The sequence below is a fragment of the Lactuca sativa genome, chromosome 5 (genome assembly GCF_002870075.4).
Source record: "Lactuca sativa cultivar Salinas chromosome 5, Lsat_Salinas_v11, whole genome shotgun sequence".
NCBI classification, from domain to species: Eukaryota; Viridiplantae; Streptophyta; class Magnoliopsida; order Asterales; family Asteraceae; genus Lactuca; species Lactuca sativa.
Window position 1 is genome coordinate 280,458,953 of NC_056627.2, and position 20,979 is coordinate 280,479,931.

General features: G+C 36.4%; 3 protein-coding genes and 1 non-coding gene across 4 annotated transcripts; 1 reads left to right on the forward strand and 3 right to left on the reverse strand.

Moving 5' to 3' along the window:
- Positions 1 to 530: 530 nt before the first annotated feature.
- On the reverse strand, positions 531 to 3,709 carry LOC111919986 (sodium/calcium exchanger NCL2). The gene is made up of 9 exons (XM_023915560.3): positions 3,267 to 3,709; positions 2,937 to 3,152; positions 2,647 to 2,828; positions 2,418 to 2,563; positions 2,033 to 2,300; positions 1,812 to 1,957; positions 1,468 to 1,726; positions 1,098 to 1,376; positions 531 to 891 (listed from the first exon to the last, which is right to left on the reverse strand). The coding sequence occupies exons 1-9, from the start codon at positions 3,661 to 3,663 to the stop codon at positions 655 to 657; spliced, it is 2,130 nt and encodes a 709-aa protein (XP_023771328.1). The 5' UTR covers positions 3,664 to 3,709; the 3' UTR covers positions 531 to 654.
- Positions 3,710 to 5,377: 1,668 nt separating this feature from the next.
- LOC128126028 (uncharacterized) lies at positions 5,378 to 9,442 on the reverse strand. The gene is made up of 6 exons (XM_052763723.1): positions 8,725 to 9,442; positions 8,307 to 8,612; positions 8,143 to 8,244; positions 6,942 to 7,474; positions 5,488 to 5,931; positions 5,378 to 5,398 (listed from the first exon to the last, which is right to left on the reverse strand). The coding sequence occupies exons 1-6, from the start codon at positions 9,440 to 9,442 to the stop codon at positions 5,378 to 5,380; spliced, it is 2,124 nt and encodes a 707-aa protein (XP_052619683.1).
- Positions 9,443 to 10,033: 591 nt separating this feature from the next.
- Positions 10,034 to 10,549, reverse strand: LOC111920017 (uncharacterized). The gene has a single exon (XM_023915594.1). It carries the CDS (start codon positions 10,547 to 10,549, stop codon positions 10,034 to 10,036), a length of 516 nt encoding a protein of 171 aa, XP_023771362.1.
- Positions 10,550 to 11,618: 1,069 nt separating this feature from the next.
- On the forward strand, positions 11,619 to 11,725 carry LOC111920029 (small nucleolar RNA R71). The gene has a single exon (XR_002859698.1). It is a non-coding gene; the product is annotated as a small nucleolar RNA R71 (small nucleolar RNA).
- Positions 11,726 to 20,979: the final 9,254 nt, after the last annotated feature.

The following is a 20,979-nucleotide window of genomic DNA, read 5'->3' on the forward strand; positions in this document are numbered from 1 at the left end:
TAAAAACCGATCTGGTTGAACCCGAAAAACCGGTACAACCGATAATTTTAAAAAATATATTTTTTTCATTTTTTGTAATTTTATATAACTAAATTTAATAATAATATAATTATGACATCATCCGATTTTTCCGGTTTTTGAGACCAGTCCAACAAGTTGGACCAACTGAACCATCGAACCGGTAAGACGACAAATTCGATTTACGGTGCGGTTTTCAAAACCTTCTAAAATATACGTTCAATTGAGGCTAAAAGGGTTTTGTTAATTTGGCAAATTTGGTCCTTCAAGAATGAGTTAATTGCATTTTAAAAGGAAAATTTTTTAGACTGATACATCCTGTTTATACTTGGTTTGCTGTAAAGACAAAATACCTATTGTAGAAATTGTCAATTTAGTAAAAACATATATCACATTAAACCTTTGATTCCATGAAATATGGTGATGCTTGCCTTCTTCATTAATTAATAATCACACAATTTATACATGATGTTGAACCTATCTATGTATAGACAAGTACAAACACATTTAAATAAAATATGATAATAACACAATAACCAATAGATTTTATGAATGAATACATCTATACAAAAAAATCCCATTAAAATCTAACAGAAGATAAATGAATTAAACAATACAAAAAAATTTATTTTCGTATTAGAATCTATTAACAAGATAAACGAATACCAACGATAATGGATAGAGCAGGTATGCTATGAAAGATGTCCAAATGGGGAACTTCGATCTAAAGCTAGTTGCCGTACCCATAATGATACAAACTATCAAAACAATCAACACTTCCGCAGAGAAGTCCCATGTCAAGCCTCGAAAATATATGACCGCCAAAAGCACCGAAAATCCAAGAACATTGTTCATGAACACTCCATCGTATAACTGCATGTGATAAAGTGTAACAAAACATGTTCATTTAAATTGATTATTGAAAAAAAAATCGAATTATAACTTTAAACCCTCATCGATTGTTAATGGCAAGAATTCTCGTACTTCATCTAAATTTAAACCGTCATCGATTGTTAATGGCAAGAATTCTCGTACTTCATCTAGTAGAATCGATAAAAGTGAAGAGGAAAAGAACAAACCTCGGAGAATGTCAAGGAAGTAGTTCGTTCGTTTCTTTGGCTTGCAGTTTGGATGGCTGAGATTGCTGCTCGAGCATTTGTGGCTAAGGGAACGAGGATAAAAGATATGAAAAATGATGGTATGTTTGCAGCAGTAGAGACATCATGCACACTGTGTATCAGAGGTTCAGCCAGAAGTGCTAACATGGTTATCCCAAGCACCAAGGATGTTATAGCCTTTGTCCATGCCCATCTCGATCTATCTACACCATCATCATCAACCCATCTTTCCCATGGTTTCTGTGTGAATGCATTTTGACGTTTTAGATCATATATATAACTTCATAAAACTTATGACAATGAAAAGAAGATTTGGTGTGACTTGACTTACTTCGGATGCATCCGTTTTAGACCCAGGCGATATGGGGATGATTTCACCATTGGATGAGTTGAGCCAATTTCTAAATCCATTTATGAATTCATCTAAATCAATCTGCTGATCCCCACTTTCATCAAGATCTTGCATTATTTTAGCTGTTGCTTCATCTACATTCTCTGGTGCTTTCTGAAAATCGACTTCCATGATCAATCTCTTCAATTCGGATTGTGATATAAAATTATCGTTGTCAAGATCAATTCTTTCGAACAACCTAGAATTGCCAAGAAAATGTGTTAATTACCTTACTTAGCTACTTGTTCATCGGTGTAATACCTATGTCAAATTTCGTTTCTCACCCTTTTATTGCGGATATATTTGGTGTCCCATCTTCGTTGTAGAAGTTACCTAATGGTAACCTTTGGACATGTCTGATAAGTTCAGATACCAGGATCTTCATCATCTCTTCTTCTTTCTTTTTACTCTGAACCCATGGTTGGATAATCTGAAAACAGATTGTCAGAATTTATTGAAAAGACATGTGATGATATGCCAGATTTCAAGTTTGAATTTTAAATACCTGATACAAGTCCTTCCACGAGTTAATTGAGCGGAATGACCGTTTATTCGCTGCATTCTTTGTCTCATCGAGCCAATTTATGAATCCATTGACGAATTCGTCCATAGTTACTTTACTATCACCATCTGTATCGAATTCTTTCATTATTTCTTCCAATGTTCTATCCTTGCTCCAAGTTAATTTCCTGAACTTAATATCCTGGAGAATTGCTTTTAGTTCAGGAAAAGATATGTAGCTGTCACCATCTTGATCGATCTTGGAAAATAGACTGCACAGACAATGCAATGCTCGTTAATTAGTTTAATTTTTATCCAACAGGAAACATAAATACAAATAAAGCATATACATAGATAATATGAAAAGGAAAAAGAAACAAGAAACCAACCCTTTTATAGTTGCTAGATTTGCTGAACCATCTTCATTGAGTATCTTATCCGCAGTGTGCTCCTGTAGATGTTTTAGTATGTCGACAACTAAATGCTCGTGTTTCACGTATGATAATCTTCTTTTTTGTATTGAAGGCTCAAACACCTACATAAGAGAATCTTTAGCTAATTATATCTTATTAATATAATCTAATAATGTTCACAAAGATAGATGTAGAGGATATATACCTGGTAAATGAAGTATACAATCAAGAACAAAACCGATCCAGGAAGAGCAATTGTGAAAATATATCCCCGAGACAAATTTGCACCAAATAACCCTGGGATTAGGATGAATGTGAATGGTATAACAGAAAGAAGCATAATTTTGGCTGCTTTACTTGTCTCTTCATCTGTAGTTACACCAGAACCTACAAACAAGGAAACAAATTAACTCCATTTATGAGCAATCTTGGAAACATACACAAGAAACCGGATTGAATTAATTAGGAGGTGAACTGAAGAAGTTCGGAGCTCACCAGTGCATAATGAAATCAGTTTTCGGAATTGATTCTGCGTAGGATCATTAATCATCGAAGAGCTTGAAGCAGATTCTGAAGAAAATTTTCGACTACCAATCATGACACAAGTTCCCCACAGTAAAGTGAGAAGGAATATAGCTGATCCAGCTAGTAAGCCAACTCCAGTTAAGACATACTCTTGAGCTCCATCTTTTGTGTCTGATAGTCCAGATACTGCACATGATGAACAAATTTCCAATGAGGAGTCTTTAGGTATTTAACATTTTCAGTTTGTGGGTCCGGATCGATTGAGGGTATCCAGAGAATTAAGATAATGAAGGAACATACCGAGAAGTATCAATGACTCAGGAAGGAAACCAAGAACTTGGAAAGCACTTGCACCGAAGATTCCAGGACCCAGAATCTGGAAAATCCGTTTTCCTCCCGAAGAAACATACGATTCTCCATGAAATAGCAAGTATTCATAAACCAAAATAAGGAAGAGGTGGCCTAGGAGATTTTCGGAACATGGCAAGAACCCGTACATTTGCTCACAGTGTTCTTCAGGAAAATCATCGATTCCTTTGAGATGCAAGAAAGATGCTCCTTGATCTCCTGTTTGATCATCAGCGCCATCTGAAATCAACTCAGAGGCAGTGTAATGTAAAACCCGACCTGTAGCCTTCACTGCTAACAGGATAAGAATCAATGAAGCGTAGGAAGCCGTTTTTGAGAATTTTATCATCTTTAATGATTGTTGGTGGTGTTTACTTTTGTGTTGTTTAATTATCAAGTACTAGGTTATATATAGAAAAGTTGATAAATGGAGGAAAGATCCAAGAAAGTCTATAAAAACCAAGACTTCTCCAGGGTCAACGATTTTGTTTTTACCAGTTCAAATATCTTATACTATCTTCCGTATTGAACAAGGAGATTAAAGCCATGAAAATGACATTTTGGTGCATACATGCATTTGAATTTTACTGCATAATAGCTGTTGAATCTTCTTGAAACCTCACCTGCTCTTACGTGACAAGATTGATCTGTTAATTTAATTCCGCTTGTCGGATACACAAATATAAACCATCTTCTTTGAATCTTTCAAGATAATTTCCTAGTTATGACATATGATCAATTTTGCTTCACATGAAAAGATAAGTAACTGCAAACGAGTTGAATTTGATGGAGACGTCGCCATCGTTAATTCCTTTGTTTCCCTCGCGCAAGCAACGTCTATAATTAATTAAACCTATAGCTGGAAATAATGTGGGTTTCTTTTCAAATATGAAAGAAAATACGATGAGATATATTCAAGACATACGTGGTACATCGACGATAGTGGGAAAAAAAAATTCCTTTCGAACCTGTACATAAGACATACGTGGTACCTCGACGATGGTGGGAAAAAAAATTCCTTTCGAACCTGTACATGATCAAAGACTAGAATAAAAATAATGATAGGCAGATCAAGTGTCAGATTTTTTTTTCTATCATTTAATTATAAAAAAGTCTAGTGGTCTAGTTGTCATAAGGAGATAAAGACTGATTGTTTTAGCATGTTTCTTGTAAGCAACATATATACATGAATTCCCATTACTTTTATAATCAGGATCTAATGGTTGTATTGTATATAGTCCTATATACTTGTTTAGTATAACCATGTACAATAAATTAGACAAGCATATCTGTATTATTAACAGGTATCAATCATAACATCTAAATGGGCATCCTTTAACATCTAAAACAACTGTATTTATTTTATTGGGAAAATAACATATATCCCTTATGCATTCCCATTACTTTTATAATCAGGATCCAATCTACCCATTGTCACCTCTACCCTCGAGCTTAGTAGTTGATTGGATTGCTTTTTGGAGAAAGAGACCGATTATTAATTTATTATATGATTAATAAATTAATAGAAATCAAAATACAAAATATATTAACATATTATGAGAATAAAATATTAATTAGAAGTTGTATTGTTTAATTAAGAATTAATCAGAAATTAATTGGAATTAATTTCAGGATTAATTAGATTATTTAAAAATGAAAGGACTAAAGGTGACAATGTTTAAAAGTTGAATATTTACCAATTCTAGAACCTGCCTAGGAGGAGATTGAATTCTTGATGATTATAGGGTTTTAGAGGCTTTCAAAAGTTGAATATATATATATATATATATATATATATATATATATATATATATATATATATATATATATATATATATATATATATATATATATATATATATATATATATATATATATATATATATATATATATATATATATATATATATATATATATATAAAGGTTTAATATATTATATGTATAAGAAAAGTCAGTCAAATCATTAGTTCATGCATTCAAGGTTTAATATATTATATGTATAAAAAAACTCCTAATCTTCTCGTCTAGACTCGACTTGTCACGTTATTTCCTCACGCTATATTCATGCATTCAATCCCTCACCCTATTTTTTGTAAGATAAAAAATAAACACCAAGTAATAAAAAGCAAAACAAATTATCGAAAAGGTACCAAAAGTTGCAGTCATGACTACTGATTGGTCATATAAGCCCATTCTCCATCCTAGCTCGGTCATGCTACATTCCCGAAACTCACCACCAAGACAAAAAGTCAACACGTTCGTGTCATAGTAATTGTCTCCACCTCGGAACGTAACTGTGGAAAAAAATTCCAAACACAGCTCCTGGTAGACCAGTTCTTGCATCTGAAATAGCCTCCTCCACACGTCACAAGTAATTTGTACCTCATAGTTTATGAAAACTTGTGTCAAATACGGGTCCATGGCCTCCACCAAACCCACCTGCTCCAACCATGTCCAATTCGACTCGTTCGGTAAGTAAAAGTCCTTTTTCTTGAGTGTTTCCAATTTCTTCCTCCATCTAACCAATGTAGATTTAGATCCAATCTGAGGAAAATTAAACCAAGGGAAGTCCCCTTGGTTTCTTGGAGCATTTTGTCCTATGTCTCTATTCATTTTCTACAAAATAAACAGCAAGGAAAAACCACAGAATATGTTAAAAATCAAAAATTTGGGCAACAGCAATATCCACTCGCCGAGTTCCAAGAGCAACTCGACGATTCCGATGAACATTGCGAGATCGCATTATTGATTCGAACAGATTAAACCACTTAAACTTAAAATTACTTCAGGGTTTGTCTAGAGTGGTAAAGCAAGCATTAATTCATAATAAAAATTAGTCAAAACAACCTAATTTGTTAAAAAATAAAACCCTACTTTTCATACCAAAGTCAAAATCGAGATTTTTAACAAATTGCAACCATCAAACTCTTAAAAATTGAATCTTTAACAGATTTAAGAGTGAAAAACCTAACCTTTTTTGCAAGAATTGGAGAAGAATCACAAAAATTAGAAAGTTCTTGCTTGAGAGAAAAAGCTCATCGAGTGCAAGGCAAGTGGCAGCTGTGAATGAGAAACTTTGCTTCTTAGGGTAAAATCCCTAATTTACTAAGTTTAAAAGTTATACTATTTTTTCGGTAATAAAAACCTACTCGTCGAGTTCGGTGTCCCAAACTCGTCGAGTAGAGACAGGTTCCGTCAAAATGTCGCGATTTTTTAGATGAACTCGTCGAGTGCGCATATGGACTCGGCGATTTTTTTGGCTCTTTTTGAAAAAAAAAAGTGTTCTCTTAAACAAATTTCAACACACCCCACACTCAAACTTTGCTTGTCCTCAAGCAATCATTTTAAGCAAATCAGAAGACTTAGAGTGAAAACTAGGGTTTTAAGTTTGTTAAAAATGAAAAGATTCGATTTAGCAATCATTTTAAGCAAAGTGTTCTCACGTAAGCGCTTCTTTTTAGGAGTCTTTAGCTGGACACATTCCCGCTCTACGTTGCAGCGGCTTTCAGCAAATCCAACCCTTCTTCACTTGGCATTCCTTCTTCATATCGCTTAACCCTATACCCATTTACCTTCAAAATCGACCCATCCTTGTTCCATAACTCAATCACCCCTTATGGATATACATGCTTAATCGTAAACGGCCCGGACCAACGAGTGCACAATTTACCCGGAAAGAGCTTTAGTCTTGAACTGTACAAAAGAACTTTCTGGTTAGCTTCAAATTCCTTATTACCTTTTAACCTTGCATCATGCCACCTTTTTGTTTTGTCCTTATAGATCAACGAGTTAGTGTAAGACTCGTTTCTTAACTCCTCTAAGGCATTCATTTGCAAAAGTCGATTGGCACGCAACTCACTTGGTTCGAAACTGCATGTTTTCAAAGCCCAATAAGCCTTATGCTCAAGCTCCACCAGTAAATGACAGTTTTTACCATAGACTAATCTGTAGGGTGTGGTTCCAATGGGTGTCTTGAATGTAGTCCGGAATTCCCAAAGTGCATCATCTAATTTATCCACCCAATCTTTCCTATTGCCACCCACCGATCTTTCCAAGATTCTTTTGAGTGCCCTATTTGTGATCTCGGTTTGCCCATTTGTTTTTGGATGGTAAGGTGTTGAAAATCTATGGCGTACACCATATCTTAGTAACACCTTTGCTAGTTGTTCATTAGCAAAATGGGTTCCCTTATCACTTATCAATGCTTTTGGAACTCCAGACCTAGAGAATAACTTTTTAGAAACGTCACCACGACCCTTGCATCATTTTTTGGTAATGCTTGCACTTTTGCCCACTTTGATACATAGTCCACCGCCACAAGTATGTATTTGTGTCCTCTAGATGATGGGAATGGTCCCCTGAAATCCACACCCCACACATCTAATACTTCACACACTTGGATGTTCCTTTGAGGCATTTCATTCCTTGCAGAAATATTACCCGACCTCTAGCAAGCATCACACTCTCTCACATAGGTGGCAGCATCCATGAAGATTGTGGGCCAATAAAACCCCACATCAAACACCTTTTTAGTTGTGTATTGTACCCCATGATGTCCTCCTCCCGACCCATTGTGGCAATGCTCTAGAATGTCATGGATTTCCTTGACAAATACACATCTTCTAATAATCTCAGGTGCACAACTCCTAAAAAGATAGGGCTCATCCCAGAAATAATCTTTGATTTCTAATAAGAGCTTCTTCATCTGCTAGTGAGTGAGCCCTTTTGGAAGAAAGTTTCCAGCCAAGAAGTTTGCAATGACAGCATACCATGGTTCTTCCCCCATGATCACCATCAAGTACTCCTCTGGGAAGCTATCTTAATTACCTTTGTTGTCCATCTCGTCCCTTTCTGGATTTTCCAATCTAGATAGATGGTCGGCAGCTACATTCTCCATCCCTTTCTTGTCCTTGATCTCGATGTCAAATTCTTGAAGTAAAAGCACCCATCAGATCAATCTAGGATTTGCATCCTACTTGGAAAACAAATACTTGCAGAATGGTCAGTAAAAACAGTAGTTTTCGACAAAATAAGGTAAGGACGAAATTTGTCAAAGGCATAGACCACGGCTAATAATTCCTTTTCTTTTGTGGTGTAATTCTCTTTAGCCAAATTTAAGATTTTGCTTGCATAGTAAATGGGTTGAAAGTGCTTTTCAACCCTTTGACCAAGTACAACTCCTAAGGCAAAATCGCTCGCATCACATATTATTTCAAAGGGTAAGTTCCAATTCAGGGCGATAATGATCGGAGCATTAGTTAATTGTTCTTTCAAAATTTCAAAAGTAGCTAAACATTCTTTAGAAAAATTAAAACGTGCATCTTTTAAAAGTAATTGAGTTAAAGGTCTAGTTATTTTAGAAAAATCTTTGATAAAGCGGCGGTAGAAACCCGCGTGACCTAAAAAAACTCCTAACGCCCTTCACATTGGTTGGTGGGGGTAATTTAGAAATAGTATCAATTTTTGCCCGATCCACCTCGATCCCCGCTTTGGATACTTTATGGCCTAAAACAATGCCTTCTTTCACCAGAAAATGATACTTTTCCCAGTTCAAGACTAAATTGGTCTTTTCACAGCTAGCAAGCATGAAATCAAGGTTAGTAAGACAATTATTAAAAGAAGAGCCAAAAACAGAAAATCCATCCATAAATACTTCCATAAATTTTTCCACCATGTTGTGGAATATCGCCATCATGCATCGTTGAAAGGTCGTCGGCAGATTGCATAACCCAAAATGAATGCGTCGATAAGGAAATATTCCACTAAGACAAGTGAACGTCGTCTTCTCTTGATCAATTGGGTCAATAGGTATCTGTAAATAACCTGAAAATCCATTTAAGAAAAAATAATAGCAATGGCCAGATAATTGCTCAAACATTTGATCAATAAAAGGACGGGGGAAGTGGTCTTTGCAAGTGGCATCGTTTAGCTTTCGATAATCGATGCACACCCGCCAACCAGTTACTGTTCGTGTAGGTATGAGTTCGTTCTTCTTATTCATCACCACCATCATCCCTCCTTCCTTTGACACCACTTGAATTGGACTAACCCATGGACTATCGGAAATCGAATATATGATCCTAACATCTAAGAGCTTGACAACCTCCTTCTTGACCACCTCTTGCATGTTCGTGTTCAACCGCCTTTGATGTTGCACTACCGGCTTCGCTCCTTCTTCAAGTTTGATCTTGTAAGAGCAACAAGAAGGTCTTATTCCTTTAACATCGGTAATTTTTCACGGAATGGCATTATTTCTTTTCTTCAAAACTTGAACCAGCTCTTCTTTTTCAGATTTCGTGAGGTCAAAAGCTATATTCACAGGTTTTTAATTACCCTCTTCCAAAAATGCATACTCTAAGTGTTCTGGCAAAGTTTTCAACTTTAAATTCGAGTTTTGAACACTAAACACGTTGAGTCTAGAAACTAAACTCATCGAGTTGTGCCCAGTTTTCCCGTCTGATCGCGACTTTTCACCCAAACTCGTCGAGTTTATCTCTTCAACTTGTCGAGTTTACTTTTCAGAACTTCTTATTAATTCTTCATATTCACTTTCTTCGAGTAATTTTTCTATCTCCTTTAGGTCTCTTTCAGCATCAAAGTCATCTTCAAAGGCAACGGTGGATTCGCTTGACTTGTCTTCTTTCCATTCTTCCATTAATTCTTCCAAAATGTCCACTGAGAAGGTCGTGTCATCACTAAACTTATAATGTTTCATGGCTCAATCAACTCCAAAAGTAACTGAATCTTCTCCTACCCAAAGGGTAAGTTTGGATTCTCTTATGTCTACTATGGCGCTTGCGGTGTTTAGGAAAGGTTTTCCAAAAATGATCGGCACTTGATGGTCTTCTTCCATATCTAGCACTATGAAATCTGCGGGAAATACGAACTTATCAACTTTCACCAATAGGTGCTCACATATCCCCCTTGGAAATGACACTGTCTTGTTTACTAGATGAATTGTCATTCGAATCGGTCTCGGCTCCAAAAGGTTCAACTTCTTAAAGAATGAATATGGCATAAGTTTCACACTCGCTCCCGAATAAGCCAATGCATAACTAGTAGCTAAATTCCCGAATTGGCATGGCAAAGTTAAACTACCCGGGTCACCCATCTTCTTTGGCAATTTGTTCAACATTAGAGCTAAACAATTTTCATTAAGAACCACCTTGGATACCTCCTCCATCTTCTTCCTATTTGTGACAAGCTCCTTCAAGAACTTGACATACTTAGGCATTTGTGCAACCTCCTCGATGAAAGGAATGTTAAGTTGTAAGGCTTTGATGTGCTTTGGGAACTTTTGATATTCTTCATTCTGCTTATCATGTCTAGCTCAGATTGGGAATGGCAATGGAGGTTGATACGGCTTAATTGGAGGTTTATTTTTCTGTTCAGATGGAGAACTCATCGAGTTCTTTTCTGGAATTCATCGAGCTGCGTCGACTTCTTGCGATTTTGAGTTTTCTTTCTCTTCCTCATGCACCTCTTTAGGATCTTCATTCGGGATCAGGGTTAGAGTGACTATTTTTCCGCTCCTAGTCGTCACAATATTTATATGTGCACCTCTCGGATTTTTCTCGGTGTCTCTAGGAAATCTGCCCGGTGTCCGCTTGTTGATTTGTTTTGCAAGCTGCCCTAGTTGTTTCTCAATGTTAAGAATAGAGGCTTGCTGATTTCTCATTAATGCTTGTTGTTCTTTCATTATTTCCTGTTGTTCTCGTGTCGCCGCGTCGGTTTCGTTGTGTCTTTTCTCGGATGTAGCTGCAAATCGTTTGAGCATGTCTTCAAAGTCCATTTTCTTCTCTTGCACCGACCCCTCCTTTTGATAGAAACCTCTCGTATTTTGCCTATATTTCTCGTCCTTTGCCTTCTTGTACTTATCGTATTGTAGCCACTCCTTTTTCGGTTTTCGTTTCACTAATCCTCTTCATATCTATCGCCACTTGAATAACATACTTGTACTTTCTGGTTCGCATTCTCATCAAGGTCAAAATCTTTAATAAGATGGGGCCCGCTACAATTGTCACATCCTAGGCGGATGGCGTGGATGGACTGATCCATCTTTGTGGTCCATGCTCTCCAATTTAGCCTTCACTGCTGCCATGTTATCAGAAACTTAGTTCAACACTCCTCGAGTTGAATCATTCCTTGGGTTATGATATTCTCTAGAATGCTTAGAGAATTCTTCAATTAGTTTCTTTATAACCGCGGGTGCCTTCTTCGTGAGTGGTCCTTGAGAGTCAAGGAGCTATCTTGTTGTCACATTGACTCCATCATAAAAAATGGAGACTTCTTGCTGAATGTTTAGGTCATTATGGGGGCAGTTCCTCAACAAGCCTTTATATCTTTCCCACGCCTCATAGAGTGACTCGCTACCTTGTTGTTCGAAGTTTGCAATGGCTTTTTTCAACTTTGCTATTTTTGAGGGAGGGAAAAATTGATCAATGAACTCTTCGCGCATCTTAGCCCATCTTGTGATGGATCCTGGAGGGAGTGATTTTACCGGTAGCATAAGAAGTAAAACAGTCTCGCAAGGCACATTGAGGATATTGAAGTAGTCGTCTATCTCGTTGACCTTGTCGATATGCTTGTATGCGTCTTCGTGACCTTTCCCGTAGAATGGAATGTCCTTTAGTTTGGCGAGTATGTGACCTTTTAGCTCAAAGTTCGCAGTTGTTGGAATCGTGGGTTGCACGAGTCTTGACCCTATATCGTCACACATCCTTCTTTTGTATTTGTCCATGGGAATGTCTGCGATATCACCCATCTCTTGTTCTGGTTGGGGTTCACTTTCATCTTCAAATTCAGGTGTGTTCGGCTCGAGATCATCTATCTTCTTGTCAAACCGCTTGATTCTCCGATTGCCTTGTCCTTCTTTTTGCGAATAATCGATTCCGGGTCTTCAACAGGTGGCACTAGTGTAGAGCTGGAGCCTCGGGTCAAAACTTCCTGAAATAAAATAGAAAATCACGCACAAAACGAACAAAACAAAACTGAAAGCGCGACCAACTCGTCGAGTTCAGTAATGGACTCGACGAGCTCAACGCATAAACATAAAACTGAAAATGAAAATCTAAAACAGAAAAACAAGTAACTTTGTATGAAATAAATTTCACACAAATGATCGATAATACTACCAATTAAAATAACTATTACAACCGTTCCCTGGCAATGGCGCCAAAAAACTTGATACGTGTGAAATATACTAGTTTTAATCCTACTAATTTAAACACAAAATAAACACACAAAACGTAGTGTACCTATCGATTAGCAATATAGTTCAAGCAAGTAGGGTATCGAACACAGGGAACAGTAACAATTAAAATAACTACTAGAATTACCTAAATAAAAATAGGTAATAAAAGAGGGTTTTCTCTAGTTTTGCAAGACGAGAAACTTAAGTAAGAAAATAACACTTAAACAAAGAAAATTAACAACTAAGAGAATAAAAGATAATAGATTCAATGATAAAAGAGACTTTTGTTCAAATTTGATTAACGTATTCCTATGGTTGATTTCATGGCAAGTGAAATAGATTAATATATCAATAGCTACCGATTTCTAATGTGATTAGGTTCATGTTCACTATGATGGGTTTGAGCCAAAAGAACATCCTATGTGCTCATGAAAACCCTAATGCTTGGATCTAGGTTTCTCTAATTGTACATGCATTCATCCAAGAGTTGAAAACCCTAGATCTAGTGTGTATAATTCAAAATTAACATAACAAAACAGATCTAGATGATTACCTTTTCTTCAAAGCTTGAATCTTCTTGTCCTTGGAGCTTAGAGTCACAAATGCCACTCCTTTAATGGCTTACAAATACCAAAAGCAAGAGGATGATCTTGGAGAGAGGTTGGAGGCTATAAAATTCATCTCTTGCACTCTTAGGACTAGGGTTAGCCGATTTCTGAAGCCTAAGGGGTCTATTTATACTTATGCTGCTAGGGTTTCAGTCAAAACCCTAATTGGATAGCTTAGGCCTTAAGCAGTCCACAAAACCTTTCAGAATAAAGGCCTTGGACGAAAATTAGATGGGCTCCCACTCTAATTTAGTCCACCCCTTGATTCCATAAGGATTCTCAACCCAAATTAACTATCACTCAATTGACAGTTCCAGTCCCTGTTATTTATTTAATATCTTTTAGCCACATAATTAATTCCTAATTAATTATTGTCTAATATTAATTAAACTATATGATTTCTCTTTTAATATATTATTCATATAACATATTAATAAATCATAACAACCTCTTTATTCATAAATCATCCTATCATGTTGCTTTGGTGAAGGCAACCCAAAAGGACCATGCACAACCAGGTCAAATACTTACCAAATATAGTTACAGGCTTAGACACTAATCCAACAGTCTCCCACTTGGATAAGTTTGGTAACTACAAATGTAAATACAAACCTATTAGCAATCGTAGCTCTCAAAGATGATGTTGAACTCTGATCTTATCAATAACCTGTCCTTTAGATAAGGGATCGTATAATCCTCTGTTCTAGATATCGTGTGGACAATTACATGGAACGTATTCATACTTATTGTCCAGCAGTTTGTTTCTTGATCTCTAATTCATTTGACATAGAACTTAATTGAACACATCAATTTCGTCCTGACTGGGCCCGACACATAAGTCAAATCTAATCATCGAGGGGCTTATATCGCTTTTACCCTACTAGGATAAAAGGAGTAGGTAAACTTCGACTTATATGCATTTACTATCCACTAATCAAATCATACACAACAATGTGCTTTATAAGATCAAGTTACTGATACGTTTACGCATTATCAATGCACAACCAATTAGCAAACAACAAACCATATATCTAGGTAAGACCATATGATATTATCGACTTGCGATCACTCGTGACAAATTCCATGAAGTGATTCCAGCAAGCGTGGGTTTATTCCAATGCTCAAATCAATTTCATAAGCACTCATGAACGTTGTAGCAAACTTTTGCTATGTCTAACGCATTTTAGACAATCTACACACCAATTCATGATAGTCTTCATTCATACCTACTTCCAACATATGAATGACTGTGGACGATTCAAATAATTCTTCTTATTCAGGAAGTCAAAAAATGCAAAATGAAACAATAGTTAAACAGTTAACATAAGACAGTAACATTACTAATAAATAATACTCTTTTATTTAATCATCGAATGTTAATTACAATTTATCTATTACACGTTTCTAAACTATCTAATCTAAACTAATATCGTCCTTCATCCCGATGCTCCTAGCATGCTGCAAGTGTTTAACCCTACTTAGTCCCTTCGTAAGCAGATCTGCTTGGTTATCTTTTGACGATACCCTCTTCACTACGACGAGTCATTCTTCCACCCGATGTCGAATAAAGTGATATTTTCTATCGATATGTCGAGATCTGTCGTGATCCCTCGGTTCCTTTGTCAAGGAAACTGCTCCTTCATTATCACAGAAATTTCCATAGGCTCCTGTATGGCCGGCACAACTCCAAGGTCTCCAATGAAGTTCTTCAACCATATTGCCTCCTTTGACGTTTCGCTCGCTGCAATGTACTCTGATTCGCATGTTGAATCAACTACGGTCTCTTGCTTGGAACTTTTCCAAGTCACTGCTCCTCCTTTTAGGGTAAAGACCCAACCCGACTTTGAATGGTATTTGTCCCTGTCATTTTGATAACTGGCATCACTATACCCTCACACCTTTAAGTCATCACTCCCACTGAGGACTAGAAACCATTCCTTGGTCCTCCAAAGGTACTTAAGAATATATTCTTGACTGCGGTCTAATGTGCTTTGCCAAGGTTCCCTTGATATCTGCTGACAATGCTCAAAGCGAAGGCCACATCAGGGCGAGTACAAATCATCGCATACATAATCGAGCCAACTGCGGAAGCATATGGTACTCGGCTCATTTCTGCTATCTCGACTTCGATACTCGGACTTTGAGTCTTACTCAACTTGGCATTACTTTGGATTGGTAACTCTCCCTTCTTTGCATTCTCCATACTAAAACGTTTTAATACCTTGTCCAAGTAAGTTTTCTGACTAAGTCCTATTAGTCTTTTACTTCTGTTTCTCACTATCCTTATTCCTAGAATATAGGCAGCCTCTCCGAGGTCCTTCATAGCGAAGCACTTCCCGAGCCAGGACTTTACTTCCTGCAGTGTCGGGATGTCGTATCCAATGAGTAGTATGTCGTCGACATACAATACGAGGAAGCTTACTATACTCCTACTAGCTTTGACGTATACACATGGTTCATCTTCGCTTTGTAGAAAACCAAACTCTTTGACTTTCTCATCGAAACAAAGATTCCATCTGCAAGATGCTTGCTTAAGTCCATAAATGGACTTCTCAAGCTTACACACTCTATTGAGATGCTTTTCATTGACAAAACCCTCTGGCTGAGCCATGTAAACATCCTCAGCCAACTTCCCATTAAGGAAAGCGGTTTTGACATCCATCTGCCATACTTCATAATCATGAAATGCAGCAATGGCCAGCATCACCCTTATAGACTTTATCTTTGCAACTGGTGATCCCGATTATCGTCTATTGTACTCTATAAGTGAACTACACTTACTTTGCCCCTGTGTAATTTATAATTATAGTTGTAAGTCATTACTAGGATCTTATAATTAAGATTTATCAATGATTCCAAGTTGTTATATTGACTGATCTAATATGGAGAGGTGTCTAGAATGGTCACATCAGCTTGGTTGTTGGATTTCAGAAAGACTATATGTCGAAATGATCCTACCTCTCGACTGTCCTGCCTGGCTCATCCTTACTTGTTTGATCTTGAAATAGACTTTGGAATTGTTAAGGAATATAAACTCTTGAAGATAGTAGTTCTACACAGTATGAAACTAGACTAAGACGTAGCATTATGTACATCTAGGTCTTTCGAGAAAGGTGTAAGGCGAAGCTCTTCCCGATTCACCAATTCACTTTTTACGATACATAGAGTCGTGTCGGTTAAATTGTGAACTTGAAAGAAGCATAACTTCTTCATACGAATTCGGATTTCAGCGTTCTTTATATGTACAAAATCATTGTCACATAAGCTTTAGCTTGGTTTAGATTATTTATCCTAAATAATCTTCTATAAAAATGTCAATTTTATAGCTTATTCTATTTAACTGACTAGCCCGAATCTGCGGGTGTTACAATTTTCTCCTCCTTAGGATGATTATGTCCCATAATCATCAACAAAACTAGGCTTGTATAATGACTCAACACGTTTCCTTTCCATCATAGGTGGTAACTGTAACTCTTATGTCATTTCTATTAAGTTCCTAACTCTTAAACTTCTTGACCGCCGATGGTGCTTCACCCACTCTTCCTTCTATATTTGATCTCCATTGGAGGATCCTGCACTTTCCAGAAAAGAGTTAACCTAAATTAAGGTCCTTACTTCGACTACCGTAACATACCGATGGGTTATGTTCTAATGACCTTTCATCGTATGATGCAACGGTTAGAATTAGGTCTCTTTGAGTCCGACTCTAGCATGAAAGATACCTTCCTTCATGTTCTAATGTGAAATTATCACATTCTAGCATGTAGCACTTCTAGCTACAGGATGCTTAATTCTAGCAGTGATCGTGATACTTCTACTGATCGCTTCGATTATCTTTTCCTTTGATCTTTTAACCAAAGTTGGACGCGACGTTGAGCTTACTTCATAGATTTTTTGGATTCGATTTGATATAACCACTCAGGTCGGAATAATATTTAATTATCTTTGTAGTCATTACTGAGACAAAGGTAATGATGGAAATGAACAAAATAGCTCAACTATTATAGACTTAGTAACCTTGTGATTTCCTTGATCCAAGTGTGATTCCTGTGCTTTCGGTAGTATAGGCCTTTACTACCTTTCACACCCACTCATACTCATCCCAAGTATTGTCTCACAGTCCACTAAGTTATCATAAAAGGATATCGTATAGAAAGCACATAACATAATTTAGGAAATTGGATTATCTCCGAAAACGGTTACAAGATTTATTTCTAATACTACTCCTTTCCTTCCACATATCCTAAACTCTGGATGATCCGCTCTCTATTCTCGACCTATTGTTGTTTCGTTGAGGATCATATGATATGCCCTTACCTTCGACTTCAGCGACACATTTTTCCTTGCTACTTAATTTTTCTTTGGGCAATTCTTCGAAATATGCCCACCATCTCCACATTCTTAACACTTCTTGTTATTGAATGTACAATCTATGGAATTGTGACTGGTCATCCCACACTTATAACAAGTCACTTCTTCATCGCATCTTTCAAAGTGCTTCTTCCTGCACTTCTCACACCACTTGGCTTCACTACTACCCCCAAACTTCTTGTCATCTAGGTTAGAATTTGTGAATCTTTGCTTCTTATCGAATCTTAAATATCCCTCAAACTTGCTCTTCTCTCCTATCTCCGTTCTCTCCAGACCCTTCTCCCAAAATTGGGTCTCCACATTCTTCGTTGCTCTGACGACTGTCTTTAAAGTAGTTGCCATTTTCACCATTAGACTAAAGTTTGTCGGCAACCCGTTAGCAAACCTCTCTATCGTGGAGAGTTTGATAGCTACCAAGCAGGGGAATAGATTCATTTTATCGTTAAATGCCATGACATTCTCATCAAGACTCATCTTCCTTTTTCTCAAGTTCAGAAACTCGTTGTTCATGTCTATCAGATCCACTTCCGAGCAATACCACATCTTCAGTTGCTCCTAGAATTCTTACCACGACATCTTCATAGCTTCTCCCTGTGATATTGTATCAGCTAACAACTTCCACCAACTTAAATCCTTGGTATTTAGTTGTCCGACTGCAAAGACAATTTTCTGCTTGTTGTTGCAGTTGCAGCTCTCAAATACCATCTCCATCTCGGAGATCTAGTCCATAATCTCTACTGGCTTTGGTCTTCCAGATAGACTTGGTGGCTTGGCACCCAAGAATTCCTTATACTTACATAAATCCTTGGCAATCCCTCTATCCAGATCGTTTCTCTTTACCACTCAAGGTTCATCTTGACTCACAGTCCGGTTGTAATTCCCTTCCTTCGACTGTTCCTCCTCTAACTCACGTTGCACAACGGGTGCAGTAGGTTCTCTTCCATTTACCCATAGTAGACACCTTGTCTCTTCCATTTAATGATCTAGCATTACTTGTATCATCATCATTTTGATGGGTTCGGGTGCAGGTGTGATGACCGGTGCACGACCCATCACTCGCTGAGGCTGTTGGTTTCTATTGTTCTGCTTCTTGTCCTCACCATGTCATTTTAAACATCAAAGTGGCATTTAGTATACCAAGATGAGAATATAAATAGGGAAGGTTTAGATGCGTAATCGCCCTTATCACTCCGAAATTTTATATGTCAGTTCTAATACCATAATTAAGCATTTAGAAATCTGAACACATACAATTTCCTAATTCTAAGTTGGTAACAGACCGTAGATCTAATCAGATAATAGCATTTTAAATAGGCAACCTAAGGCATGTTATAATTCAAACCATTTATCACACAAAAGTAAATTAGGCATCTTATCCTAAAGTGAGCTAGTGATTGTGTCACTTCAGGTGTACTATCTAAAATGTAATAGACACACTTCTCACGATCATCACTTAACATTCTAAGTTTAAGTCTAAAATGTAATAGACACACTTCTCACGATCATCATTTAACATTCTAAGTTTAAGTCTAAAAATCCTACAAATTCCTAGTTCGCTTAAACTAATGTTCTGGTAATACCAACTGTGACATTCCCAAATTTATGGTCATTCTAAATTTTTTATCTATGTTTATTTTAAAACGGAGTATTTCTTTTGTTGCGGAATTGGTCCCAAAAATATTATTTCAACGTAAGATAATATTAACATTAAACATTCCCAAAGAAACGTTCGATATTGATATTTTTTCAAAACTTGAGATGTCATAACTGATACAAAACCTAAGCATAAACAGACCTTACACTAATTTACAATAATGATCTAAATCTCATTTAATCTCTCGGTGTAATGTATCTTCACATTGATACATGAGATACAAATAAACTAAGTGGGTTAGGTTGGGAAACCTAGTGAGAAACATAGTGTTTTCAACCCACAATAATATAGTTAATTTGTTTATTCACACATTTCATGTCAAATAATTAACTCGATTACCCATCCCTGTTTTCTTTATTTATTCTTCCTTAAGGACATTTCCTAAGGATCATCTCCTACATCACATAGACAATATTGTTTCAAGGATTTCCCCCCAATACGTGTCAACAAAGGGTTTAGAGTATCATCGCATGAATACATAGTTATGAGTCTGCTAGTGTTTCCACTAGACTGTTTAGATTAGTTTGTGGTCGTCATCTATACTCTGGTAGATGATTACATCACAACATCGCAAGTCAAGGTCAGGGAATCTCCTAGTCACCTCCTATTTATCATCGTATATTTATCATTACCTATCTGTCATCACTTACCTATCATCTCCTATCTACCATCACCTATTACTACCCAATACATATTTAAAAGTGTATACTACTTATATCATTAAACTAATTAAATATCATCTCATAATATTTTATCTAACACATAACATTCTCCGCAAAGATAATGAGCATATAAAATATGTAATTATCTACATATAATTATTCATGTATGAATTAACTATTTTATTATGGTTGAAAGTTATATATTCATAAATGAATAGAATATTAGGAAATCAGATATGAAAACAAAAACATATGAAATTAAAGAATGGGAAATGAATAGAATATTAGACAATCACATAATAACAAGTAATATTCTATTCACAATTGAATGAAAACAAAAACTAAATGTCTTTAGTCAATTGATCAGCTATAATTCTTATTGGGCATGTACGTAAATTGTGAGGAACTCTTTCTCCACATCCTGAGCAAATTCTTGTTTGTTTCTCAGAATTCACAGATGTTTTTTCTGCTGCACTTGGGATTCTTTTCTTAATTCCACAATCTTTATTACATTAAACTTGAGGATCATGAATATGATTTTTTTTTCAGGAATAGAAACAGCCATTAGCTTGCTTAGGATTTTAACATCCGTCGTTTGTTTAACTCCTCCACATGTAGTATCATTCTCAAATTCCTTCAAACAGATGGGAAAGAGAAAAAAAACATAACACATCAAATAAAACATTGAAACAAAAGGGAAAAGGCCCAGAACACTGTGTAAACAAGAGAAGCTAAAAGATATTATTTGAAATCCCTAACATGAGACTGAAATAACGAAACAAGATCCATTTGCAATGTTCACCGTTGCTTCACCTCTTGTCTTGAACAAACTATAAGGTATTAGGGTTCCTGTGAACAACTAACTGTATGTATTTTTCATATACAAAACAATATACAGAGGAGGCTTATATAGCCGTGATATACAATTGTCTAAGAGCTAATTTAGGATCTAAAAACATATTTGATGAGGGATTTACAGTTTTCATACTAAAGATAATGATAAATTAAATCTTTTATATTTAATTATCCTTGGTTCGTAATACGCCCCCGCAAGATGGAGGATCCATCAAAGACTCCAATCTTGGAACGTAGACGAACAAACAGGCTCCGACTGAGGGGTTTGGTGAGAGCATCTGCCAGCTGATCATTAGAGTTGATATGTAGAACTTTTAAAGA

What these genes read in the sequence shown, in the direction of transcription:
- LOC111920017 (XM_023915594.1), bottom strand. Translation starts at nt 10,549, where the DNA reads ATGCCTAAGTATGTCAAGTTCTTGAAGGAGCTTGTCACAAATAGGAAG.
- LOC111919986 (XM_023915560.3), bottom strand. Translation starts at nt 3,663, where the DNA reads ATGATAAAATTCTCAAAAACGGCTTCCTACGCTTCATTGATTCTTATC. An exon ending in ACTGATTTCATTATGCACTG is followed by an intron (nt 2,829 to 2,936) that starts GTGAGCTCCGAA and finishes CCTTGTTTGTAG; the next exon opens with GTTCTGGTGTAACTACAGAT. An exon ending in AATCTAGCAACTATAAAAGG is followed by an intron (nt 2,301 to 2,417) that starts GTTGGTTTCTTG and finishes TTGTCTGTGCAG; the next exon opens with TCTATTTTCCAAGATCGATC.
- LOC128126028 (XM_052763723.1), bottom strand. Translation starts at nt 9,442, where the DNA reads ATGCAAGAGGTGGTCAAGAAGGAGGTTGTCAAGCTCTTAGATGTTAGG. An exon ending in CAATGTGAAGGGCGTTAGGA is followed by an intron (nt 8,613 to 8,724) that starts GTTTTTTTAGGT and finishes ATTTTTCTAAAG; the next exon opens with AATGTTTAGCTACTTTTGAA. An exon ending in GGACGAGATGGACAACAAAG is followed by an intron (nt 7,475 to 8,142) that starts GTAATTAAGATA and finishes ATGAACAACTAG; the next exon opens with CAAAGGTGTTACTAAGATAT.